This window comes from Camellia sinensis, chromosome 10, assembly GCF_055761805.1.
Source record: "Camellia sinensis isolate YWXY chromosome 10, ASM5576180v1, whole genome shotgun sequence".
Taxonomy (NCBI): Eukaryota; Viridiplantae; Streptophyta; class Magnoliopsida; order Ericales; family Theaceae; genus Camellia; species Camellia sinensis.
This window is the reverse complement of record NC_138970.1, coordinates 58,961,477-58,973,943: the sequence shown is the minus strand read 5'-3', so window position 1 is coordinate 58,973,943 and position 12,467 is coordinate 58,961,477. Positions and strand designations below refer to the sequence as shown.

At 34.6% G+C, this 12,467-nt stretch overlaps 1 protein-coding gene across 3 annotated transcripts in view; it reads right to left on the bottom strand.

The window, feature by feature from the left end:
• LOC114267229 (disease resistance protein At4g27190) overlaps window positions 1-11,115 on the bottom strand; it is a 36,469-nt gene extending 25,354 nt beyond the window's left edge. The window contains exons 1-2 of one of the 3 annotated variants that reach the window (XM_082891459.1): window positions 10,772-11,115; window positions 7,139-10,687 (exon numbers count right to left, since the gene is read on the bottom strand). In XM_082891459.1, the coding sequence (XP_082747585.1) occupies window positions 7,139-10,096 (2,958 nt within the window). In that variant the 5' untranslated portion in view covers window positions 10,097-10,687; window positions 10,772-11,115. Of the gene's footprint in view, window positions 1-7,138; window positions 10,740-10,771 lie in introns of those variants that run through there. The other 2 variants (XM_082891461.1, XM_082891460.1) reach the window with 2 other exon arrangements.
• Window positions 11,116-12,467: the final 1,352 nt, after the last annotated feature.

Sequence of the window (12,467 nt, the reverse complement as noted above, 5' to 3'; positions counted from 1 at the left end):
TTTCTTGCATACAAGGCTATGTTCTAGTTATAGTCCATGAGTTCATCATGATTTTGAGTTTAATCTTGCATTTGGCTACATTCTTGGAGCATTGGATTTAATTGAACACTTGCATGTTTTGTTTCTTTATTAATTCTTGAAGTTTTACTTGAAATTGTGTTCAATTGACTCACCCTTGGACTTTGATTTTACAAATTGAGCTTTGAAACATCTTATACTATGAGTTTAAAGTGTTTTTCTAGAAAATGGGCCCAAGAGGTTGAGATTTGAAGCATTGAATGCTTGGTTTGAGCTTAGGAGGCAAATCTGGAAATTCCAGAATTTGGTTTCCTCGCTCGAGCGAAGGATTCCACGCTCGAGTGACCATCGTTTGTTTAGAGCTCCGCTCGACTGAAGGAATGGTGGCTCAAGCGTAAATTGCAAGCTCTCAGATTTTTGGTGCACGCAGACGCACTTTCAAGCGACGAGACCTACGCTCGAGCGAAGAGCTTTGTCTCACGCTCGAGCGAGAATCGAGCGAGCATCGAGCATAAAAATCCAACAACCAGTACTTTTGCATTTTTACAAACCGCTCGAGCGAAGGAGTCTACGCTCGAGCAACCCCTCTATTTTGACAAGTTCACTCGAGCGAAGGAAGCCTCGCTCGAGCGAGACCCCTGTTTTCAACAAGTTTTGAAAAATATTGTTAAGTGCATTTTTGCATCCCCGTCCCATCCTAGGCATTCCTAAGCCATGTTTAAGACTCCATAATGAGGTTAATGGTTAAACACACACTAAGAATAATAAAGTAAGTTACGTCTAACTCGAGCGTGTGTTTCAAGCGGATAATTATATGCGTGTTCGTGTAGGTCACGCACCTCAGGACAAGTGAAGAGCCATTTTGCCATCTAGTTGGGCCAACAAATTGTTTGTGAGTAATAACTCTGTAAAGTTATGTTTAACTTTAATTATTTTCCAATGACATGAGATGATAAGTTCTAAAATGCTATGTTTTGAATGAATGAATGATTGTCCAATTTTCCTTGAAATGTAAACGTGGTATCCTTAGCCGAGGCCCTCACCCAAGGGACACAATACTGAGGCACATGGTCATGAGGCCCTAGCCCGGGGGTTAATAACATGGCACAGGCCCTCGCCCGAGGGAAACAATACCGTGGCACAGGCCCTCGCCTGAGGGAAATAATACTGTGGCACGGATATGTTACCCAGTACCGGAGGTTCCACTATAGGACATACTATGCTTGACTAACATGATATGTTATGCTAAGGGGAATGTACCACACATGATTTGAATATGGACATGACTATGATTCTTTTCTGATGCGAATATGATTATGTTTCCGATCTGATAAGGGATTGATTTCTGATTTCTGTATTCAATATGGTCATCATTCATTAAACCCCATTACTCTGTTATTATTCACTGGGCTTTAGCTCACTCCTTATATTATGTATGTAGGTGAGCAAGTACGAGACCAGGCCCAGGGTTGATGACCTACACCCCAGTTTTGTCAGCCAACCGTTGCGCCTCCCGAGGAGGTTCCAGTTGAAGTCAATTGCCATGGCTATTTTTGTAGTTATGCTAGTCTCTGTCTGTTTGTAAAGTCAGGATCTGGAAACTACAGTCTGTAAATATTTGTGAATATTGGTGTCCCTTGACTAGCATGCTTATGAATATAAATAAATTTGACTTACTCTGTCCCATATACGTCATCACAGCTCATTGGACTTTGTTTATTTTGTCTAGTTACTTCCGCAGCCCCTTATTACTTGCTAATTATGATAAGAGGCCTTTGGTAATCCGAAGATTACTGGCCGGTTACGACGCTAAACCTATAGGGGCGGGTTTGGGTCGTGACAGTTATCTACTATGGCCACCATCATCAACCACTACCTTCTTCGCCAACCATTGCCACCATTACCATTGTTCACCAATCATCTTGATCGTTCTCCTCCGTTGCTGTCAATGTCACCACGACCATTACTACAGTCGTCGTCGAACCATCACCACCATCATCCATTCGCTACCACCATCGATCTACACTTCACTCTCACGAATCCACCACCTCGTTCACCAATCACATCAACCATCACCGATCTACACTCTGTATCTCTGATCTTCACTCTATTGTCGCTAATCAATTGATTTAGTTTAGATCTACATCGATCTAGTTGTTTCAATGGTAAAATTGACTCCAAATGACTCCAAACAACAATTTTTTTTTCCAGATCTTACTTCTTCTCCTTCTCTCTCTCTCTCTCTCTCTCTCTCTCTCTCTCTCTCTCTATTTTTAAAAATAGATTTGTTGTAAAAAAAAATCAGTAATAAATTTATCAATATCTAATTGTGTTCAGTAATAAATTTATCACTGAATGTATCATTAATTTTTTGCTAATTTTGTATTGATCTATGATAGATTCATATTTTTTTTCTAGAAATAAATTTATCAGTCTCTATTGTTTATTGTGTGTGTGAGAGATGAGGGTGGATTATTGTAAATAAGTGAGTGAACATAAGAGTGAATGATTCAAATTTGTTTGTAATTTTTTTTAAAAATCTATCAGTAATAAAATTATGACTGATGAAAGTGTGTAAATATGATTGAGTAATTGAGTGGTGGAGATGGTGGCAATAATGATGTAGTGGTGATAGATATTATTTTTGTCGAAACAATTCGATAAAATGTCACTGGAAATTATCGTCCTAGGTGATTGCCAATGAGTGAAGGTGGCCACCAGTGATCGGAAGTAGTTGCTTGCGGAGGAGGAGAAAGATACAATAGTGTTGCTGGGTAGCGAGCGAGTTACTGGACAGTGAGTTTTGGACTAGGGGTAAAATTGGAAAAGAATGGTTATAATTTTGGGTTAGGACCTAATGGGTATTTGGTTTGTAACCCCCCCCCCCAAAAAAAAAAAAAAATTTTGGAGCCCTATTTGGGGCCAAATTCTAGAGGCCCAAACCTTGCTTGCCTCACCCCAGGCTAGGGAGGAGGTGTCTATTAGGGAAAGGGAAGAAGGAGATGGGATATTATTTTATATCCAATAATCTAAAACCATAAAATCCATTACTAAAATGTACATCTTAAAAATAAAAAAATAAAAATACATTGAATTAAGCATATGTTTCTCAACTGAGTGATGTGAAATCTGTTTATTTCAAATTCATATCTAAAAACACAACTATATTATTCATTTTAGGGATGATTCCGAAGGTTGATAAGAATGAATATAAAAGGGGCATTCCACACAAGTTCTATTTTGTAAACTTATATTTTATTAAGTCTTGGATAAGATTTTTTTCTACTTCAAGTCCCATTTATTTTTAATAAATGAAATTATCCTTCAAACAATGGTTGTTCATCATTTGTAATTGTTTATAAAAAAGTATAGCCATATAACATTTATATTTTGATTTTCAAAATTTCAAGTCATCATAATTTTTACAATGTATATTTATTTTTGATAAAATTTATATTTTTAGAATCAACATAGCGAAACCTATCAAACAAGATTAATATTAAATGCAAAATTATATAAAAATAAAAATATGTTTTTTTATTACTAATTTACAATTTAAACCATTTTTAATAGTAAGTTTTAACTTACTTAACTAACAATATTTTTTTGGTCCAAGTTTTTCAATTTTTTTCAATTTTAAAGCTGAGAATATTCTCAGTTTAAAACTAAAACAAATTGAGAAATTTCTCAAAAACTAAGAATATTCTCAGTTAATACTAATTAATAATAAAAAAAGAGAAAATTTTCAATTTTATTGGATAGTTTCTCAAATTGAGAAATTGTTGGTTTTGTATAGCTAAAAAAATAATATTTTACTTTTATCAATATTGGTCTTGTTTGATAGATCTCATTGTGTAGACTCCAAAAATATAATTTTATTAATTATGAAGTTTTTAAGTTTTGAAACAACAAAATAAAAGTAAAATGGTACATCACAATACCACTTGAATAAGAAAAAATATCTAGTACTTTTGAAACATGGTTAGGTGATTACCAAAACATTTGTGTGTGTGGAGAGGGTGGGGTCCACAATTTGTATTAGGGCATGAAGTACAATGTCGGGTGATTGGTTGATAATATTGTCATGTGTTACACTTGTAACACCTAATAATTTTTTATTAGCACTTAATGAATAGACACTTTTCAATTCATTCCGCCCTTTAATAAGGGTAAAACAGTCATGTACACATAAATATTTTGAAAATAGGACTTTGTGTTAAAAAAGGGTAATTCTATTTACATACCTCAATTACTCTCAGTTCATGCCATTATTCATAATTTTTTAATTACAATTTTATCCTTGAATCAAATATCCAAATTGCCATCATCTCTATTCCATCACCTTCATCCACAAACCCTAACCTAACCTATTGACAGCCACCACCACCAATCAACTGTCACCATCACGAAGTCATCTTCATCGTTGTCGTCGTCGCTCTCCTTCTTCTTCTTCTTCTTTTTTCATTTCATGGCTACTGTCATCACCACCCTCCTCTACAACTCACCTTCCCTATCACTCCGTTGTCGTTACCATTGTCGCTTCACCTTTCTAGTACATTGCTGTCATTGTCATCTAATAACTACCACCATTATAATGACCTACCACCATTGCGCCTCTCGTCATGCGAAGACCACTACCATCGCAACTCGCTTGCGTTCAACGACTAACCATGCCTAGTTTGTAAAGAGAGAGAGAGATATGTGGGGGGGGTTACGACAACTGTGCATCGCGGCAGTGAGGGTTACGATAGTGGTAGGGCAGTGGTGGTAGGGGCGAAGATGAGGGTTGTGACGAGGAGGAAAAAGAGGCGGAGGTTGGTGGTTGACGGCCAGCGATGGGCAAGGGTTTGGGTTTGGGTTAAGGTTAGGGTTGGAGAAGATGAGAGTAATTTGGTATTATTTAAAAATTAGTGGTGTGTATTAAGACAAAATTAAAAGCTTTAATTTGTGTGTAGTGCGAATTGAGCAAGTGGTATGTATTGAAAGGATTTATGGTGTGTAAATAGAATCACCATAAAGAAAAGGAAGGAGGACTTAATGGAATATTAATCATATCAATAGGACCTTTAGGTAATTAACCTTACAAACTAACACTATAAAACCAATCATTTCAAAAGTTCTTCCTAAGAATTCTAAGTAAAACAAAAACCTTATAAGTTGTAAAAATTTATTTGGAATTTCTACTCAAACGAGTCCAGATCTTCTGTGGTGTTTTCTTGTAGTGTTTGTGTAGTGCACTAAAATGACGTCGTTTTGGTGTGCACACAAAAAAAAAAAAAAATGAAACGAAACGAAACGAAACATAGAAGAGAAGAAAAAGGCAGATAGACGAAGACCCACAATGCAAACAGAGCACTTCTTTGCCTTCTCTTCTCACAATCGACCACTATGACCACCTTTGGTAACCTCCCCACTTTTCCCATCCCCTCCTTCCCTTCCTCTCCTTCCCCGAAATCTACTATCCATATCTTTAGCGACCCCCACCTGCGAGATCCACCTCATTTTTCCACTGTACCCCCATCCCTACCAATCCTTCACCCATCTCAACTTTGATGAGCCTCTCTAGTCCATCCCTAACCTCACATGTCCCTTCCCAGCCGCCATTGCTGCTGCAAGCTCTCTCTATGTTGATCTCGATCTCGCCAGCACTGGTGTTAGCGGGGTTAGTAGGGTGGTCGAATAGTGGAAGGGTAGTATCGGTCAAGCCCCTTCTTCTCTCTTTCTCGCCTATGTGTCTTCTCTCTGGCGCTTGTATGTTCTGCACTTGCATTTCATTTCAATTTTTTTTTTTGGGTGTGTAACAAAACGACTTTAGTTTAGTTTTGCATGTGGCATTTATCCGTGCAAAATTCTAATGGTGAATGATAACGAGATTACATTGCAACAAAATTGAAAATATAGGATTTAAATTGAAATTACGGTGACTAAACTGACATTTCATTTAAACTATAGAGACTAATGGTTGCTCCTTAACCTCAAAACCCTTTATTTTAAATTCTTGGGATAATTACAAAAAAATAAATAAATAAAATTAATGTTTGACCCTTGCAATAAACTCTGAGTTTTCAATTTTATCAATTTAAACCTCAATCTTTTAATTTATTTTCAATCTAAACCATTTGTCTATTTTTGTAAACTAAAATTAATGAAAAAAATAATATTTTAGTCATTTAACTCAATGTAGGCATACATAAAATGCCTAAAATACTCATTTTCAATAAATTTAATAACTAACATACCCATTTTTCTATCGATTTGACTTAACAAAAATAAGCAAATTATTCAGATTGAAAACAAAATCAAAAGTTCAAGTTTTAAATTGACAAAATTAAAACTCAAGATTTATTATGTTACAAGGGTCAATTTATTTATTTATTTTTGTAATTTCCCCTAATTTCTTCCATCCAAAATGCAATCTTAGTATTTTAAATAAGGTCAAAGTTCGCAAAATTACAGCCCAATTCATATTAGTTTAGCTAAATTTTTAGTCAAAAGAAATAGGGCAAATTATACATGTAGTCTCTATACGTGCCTCTAATGTCAATTTGATTTCTGTAATATCAATTTTGCCCTTTAACTTTTCAAATTGTGTCAATCTAGTCCAAGTGATAATAGTCGTTAAAAAATCGAATAAAAATCGAAGGCAAAATGATCTATTAAAAAGGGAATGAATCAATTCAAATTGGATGTGAATCCTTCAATTACTTTGAAGGGAATTAAAAAACCATTTTGTACCTTAATTTTAGTCCAATTTCTAAACGAAATATTATCAATTGGACTAAATTGATACAATGTACAAAATTGAAAGGTAAAATTAATGCAATTAAAGTTATAAAAACCAAATTGATATAGAACAAACTACAAGAATTAAATGTAATTTGTCTAAAGAAATACGACACATAAAAACGGAAATTTGTTCCCAAATACTAATTAATTTCAAGTGTAGTTTGACGTTTTTATTTTTGTTCCTAAATACATATTCAATCAAAAATATGTTGTGTTCTCATTATAGCCCAAAAGGTCAAAAGAAAATAGCAAAATAACAAATAAAATTTATAGACACCCCACAACAATGAAGCTTAAATAAATAAATAAATAAGCTTAAGTCAAAGAAGCATACCTTATTGAAGAGAGGTTGAATAGAAGTATTGCAAAAACTATTGAGCTTTGACATCTGAAAGAGTGTCAGCTCGTTCAATTGTGGCAGCTCAATTCCATTCATAGCCTTGCACATAGCAGTAAAACTTGCCAGGTCTTGAAGATACAAAACCTTTAGTTTAGGAAACACAATTTTGTCTGTTGTTTCTATTGTTGTTGATGCTATCTCATTTTGATCTCCTTCTTCTTCACTCGAAATAAGTACTTCCATCTTACGACATTGAGATACATGAAGTTTCTGTAGTTGCATCAAATCTCTGGCTATGGATAATGAGGACATCCTTTCCAGTTTATCACATCTATTCAATTTTAGAGAAGTTAGGTTGCGGGCAAGTTGAGTAGGACCCTTCCACAAATGTGTCAATGTGGGCAAGTCCACTAGTTGCAGCTCTTTCAATGCAATGAAGGTCTCCTCTGGTAGTTGACCATGACAAATCTCTTTCAATTTACCTAAATGATGGAGACATAGCGATTGTAACACGGGAAAGGCTATTTGTGGAACTGGAACCCCATCTGTTGTTTCAATGACATATTCCAAATCCTGACAATCTTCCAAGAACAATTCTGTTAATTTTTTGAAACCATCTCTGGCTAAATCATAGCCAACATTCCTCACACCTACAGCTCGTGTTATTTGTAAAATTTTAGTGATCTTGAAAAGATTCTTGACCCCACTCTCCATAAGATCGCTCTCGTGAAGATCCTCGAGACTCAACTGGTTTTGTAACTGATAATCACGACAACCTCTAGGAAACCCAGTGGTTATAGCGAATGCTTTTAGATTCGTAAGGACCAAGTCTCTTGGCCAGTATGCAACATGTCGTAGGTGAATGACCAAAGTTGTAAAATTAGACAACCCACACAGCTCAGTGAAAGTCGCTTTAGCTTCTTCTATCCTGTTTTCATCATCAAAGCTATACCCAAGATACAACTCTTCTAGCTTTGACAAGCTCGACAAAACACCTGGGCAAATCCTCTTCACAACACATCGCAACAAATCCAGTAGCTTCAAGTGACTAAGCCGACCTATTTCTTTTGGCAACTCCTCGAATTTGGTGCCTTTGAAACTCAAAATTTCTAGATTCTCTAATGCTTCTATTGCAGATACATCATTGATCAGTCCGCATTCGTATAGTGACAAGCTTCGGAGGTTGGTCAACCATCGCAGGGATGTCGGCAATGATCCTTCAATGTACACATTCAACATGCTTAAAGCTTTGAGTTCCTTCATCCCTCCGTAGAAACTATCTGGGAGATTTGGACGATATGATGCATAATTGTCCTCTAGCCGTAAAAGATGGAGTTTTGGAAATTCTAGATTATCAGGCAGCTTGCTCATACCAGTGCATCGCAATGAAATTACAGCGTAATTTTTCTGTCGTTCTTTCTCCGGCCATTCTTTCAATGCTTCGTCACATCTTACCATAAATGAATGCTCCTCCCTAGATGCTATTGATATAGCAACATCACGAACTACATCATGCATTTTAACACAACCTTCTAGTTCACCATCCATTAAGAGATAGCCTTTTTTTAAGTCATCGACAAAGTCATGTACTCTGTCTCTTGCTTCTTTGACGCTATCAATGGCCTCAAACAACTCTATCCCAACACCATATCTAACGATATCTTCAACTGGAATATTAAAATCTTCAGCATATAAGGAGCAGAGCAAAAAGCATTCCTTAATTTCTCTTCTTTCTAAGAAGTCGTAACTCAACTCCAGAGATTTAAACACCTCTTTTTCTACATTCCTGATGTTTTTTATCATGGACTTGCGTAACTGTAGAAGGGCCGAATTCCATGACTGCTCATCTTTATCTATGAGTGCCCTCGCAACTGTAACAATAGCAATCGGCAAACGTCCACATTCATCCGCAACTTTCTTCTGTGTGATATACAAATCAGTACTTGTGTGACTTGTGTCATTGGAAATTCCAGCCATCTCCTCAAAGAGATTCCATGCTTCTTCTTCAGTTAAGACTTCAACTGTAAATTTCTTTTGAGCATTCATATCGTTGCATACATTATCATATCTAGAAGTCAGCAAAATTTTGCAACCTCTATGACCATCTCCAAATGGAATTCCTATGTCATTCAGTTCGAGACGCTCCCAAACATCGTCCAATATGACAAGGATTCTCTTGGTGTCCTTTAGTCTTTCACGTAGTCGATTTGCTCTTCCAAGTTCAGTCTCCTCCTCAAATTTCAAACCCAATTTATCTCCAATTTCACCTTGAATCTTCCTTTTATCAGGAATTTGGGACACTACAGCCATCACAACCTCATCGAACAATTTCTCTTTATTTGCTCTTTTGGCAACTTCTTTCACCATTGTTGTCTTACCAACACCTCCCATCCCACATATTGCAATCAGGTGGAATCTATCATCCTTCAGTGCCTCCATGACATCATTCGTAATCAATCGTCTAGATTCAAAAACCTTAATACCTTCAGCGGATGTGGATTCTATCCATGGTGAAGGCTTATTGTAGGCCACTTCCGTCAGTTTCCTCTCTTCGTACAACTTAGCCACCTCTTTTGCCTTGTTGGTTGCTTTCTTACCGAGCGAGTAACGTAACGGCAGGTTTGGACACCACCCATATAGACACCCTTTGTTTTCTTCAACTTCATCTTTTATAATTTCTCTGGCCTCTTCGCTGCATTTATCAACCCTTTCCAGCCACCCCTTGACATCAGGTCCAATAACTTTTACATTTCTTTCTGCTTCATCAACTGCTAGCTGCATTGCACCTCTTTTCTCATCCAACTTCTTGACTTCATCATTCAGATTCTTGACCTTGCTTTTATGGGAAAATAGATAACCGAAATGACGGCCAACTGGAGCCATTAGAAATTGTCCAATGCCTGCAATCGGCCCTACAATCGGGCCAACAAAACCAACCAAACCAGTAGCCATTTCTCACTTCTATTTCAGCTGTGTACCTCTCTCTCTCTCTCTCTCTCTCTCTCTCTCTCTCTTTTCCTTTTTCTGCAATGCAATATGTAAAACTAGAAGAAAACAAACAACTATTGAAAACACAATGAACACAGAGTTAAAATAGAGTGGCAGAGGAAGAGAAATACAATTTTGTAGAGAGTATGAAGATATGAAAGGAACACTTTGCAAGAGCGGATCTAAAGTTTTTTTTTTTTTTTGACATGCAAGGTTGAATATAGAGAATCACAATATAATTGGACAAAGAGAACTTGTGTTGTAAAACAGAAATTACAAAGAAGAAAGTGAGCTTAGTAAAATGAAAACAGAATGCAGAGAATACTGATTTTGTAATTGTTCAACACAGAGTTAATAAAATAGAGTTGCAGAGGAGAAGATTGCAAAGTTTACTGAAATCAAAAGAGAATACAGGGATTTTTTTTTTGTTTTTTTCTGGTAAGCAACAGTGGAACACAGAGATTTACAATAAAACTGAAGACAGAAAGTAAGTTGAGATTTAAACAGAGAGAAATAATAGAATTGAAGTGGAAGTGGAAGTAAAGAAAGAAAAACCTTGGAAACTTTCCAGAGTGTCTTAGAGATGAAACATACACAGCCTCAACAACTCAGTGGAAGTGGAAGTAAAGAAAGAAAAACCTTGGAAACTTTCCAGAGTGTCTTAGAGATGAAACATACACAGCCTTAACAACTCAGTCGACAGTGAAGAGAAAAGCTTTTCACTAAAGACAAACAAGACCATTAACATCCATCAAAGAGAGACAATCAGATTCAGAGAGGTTTTGAAGGAGAGTTTGAGGAGGAGAGAATATTTTGAGATCAGTACCATGCTCTTACATATAAAATTTATTTTTGTTTTTTTTTTTTTTTTTTTGGAGGGGGAACTTTATTCGTTGCTTCCTTGTGAAGGGTTGGCCCCTGCCAAAAAAAAAAAAAAAAAAAAAAAAAAAAAAATTCCTTCTTCAAAGCGTCAAATTGTTTCCGTTCTTCAATTAGAGTTATCTTACAATACTATATAGTATGTAAATTATGGTCTAAATTACACATCATTGTGCCTATGAGACCAATAAATTATCAAATCAAATTAGTTACATCTTATTATGATGTTTGATTATATCTTGAAGTAGAATTAGTTACGATTCATTGTGATTTTTGATTACTACTAAAATAATATTTATGATTCAAATTGGTGTTAGTTATGATCCATATTTGTATGTTATCATTTTCAATTTTTTTTTATTTTGTGTAAAAAGTACTTTATAATCCAATTTTGATACTTTTTTGTTTTATTAGATATTGATTAAAAAAATTATTTGCAAATTTAATGATGATGTTCAATTTTTATGTTTGTAATGTGAATTATCATACGTATGAAACTTTGGTAAAAATGTACTAAAATTAATGTATAGTTAATATTTAATTATATAGAATTTGGCCTCTTCTTAACGAGATTTTTGTGTCTACCACTGGAAGTGAGACTCGAAACCTAGACCTAGGGTTGTAAATGTGGTCCTTACCACTCGGGCTACCTTGTCTCTAAAGAGAGGGGAAAAAAACAATAAAAAAAAAAAAATACTAATCAGTGTGTTTGGTTTGAGTTTTCTGGATTAAATTTTTTGAAAATTGAGTTTTCTATTTTTAGTGAATGTTTTTCAAATTTTAAGCATTTTTTTACTTTTTTAGATGCACCTTACTTAGATGTATCTAAAAAGTAAAAAATTTGTGAAAAAATATTTTAAAAAATTAACAAATACATAAAAATACGAAAAATATACAAATTTTTCATACTTTTTTTTATATTTTTTGGTATTTATTGAATTTTTAAAAGATTATTTCCCAAAAATTATACTTTTTATATATATTTATGTTAGGTGTGTTTAAAAATTAAAAAAAAAATTGCTTAAAATATTAAAAAAATTCACTAAAAACAAAAAAAATACGAAAAATAAGAAAGTAGAATTTTCTGAAAATGATTTTTGGAAAACTCTAACCAAGCAAGTTTTTGGAAAACTCTAACGTTAGTTAATATACATGCTATCAATAAAAATCATAGTGTTAAAATATTTATGATCCCTCCATATGATATAATTTTTATCATATAAATATATTATAAAATAAAATAAAAAATAAATTGAAAATATTACGATAAATTACATTGACCTATTTGAGATTTTAAAAAAAAAGGTAAATTACATTGACACCCTCTGAGATTTGGTCTAATTACATTTTATCCATGTGGTTAATAGTCTCATTTTACAAACTCTCTCTTTATATAGAAGACAACAACTCTTAGTAGAAAAATAAATGAAATTACATTAAAAAATAAATAAATAAA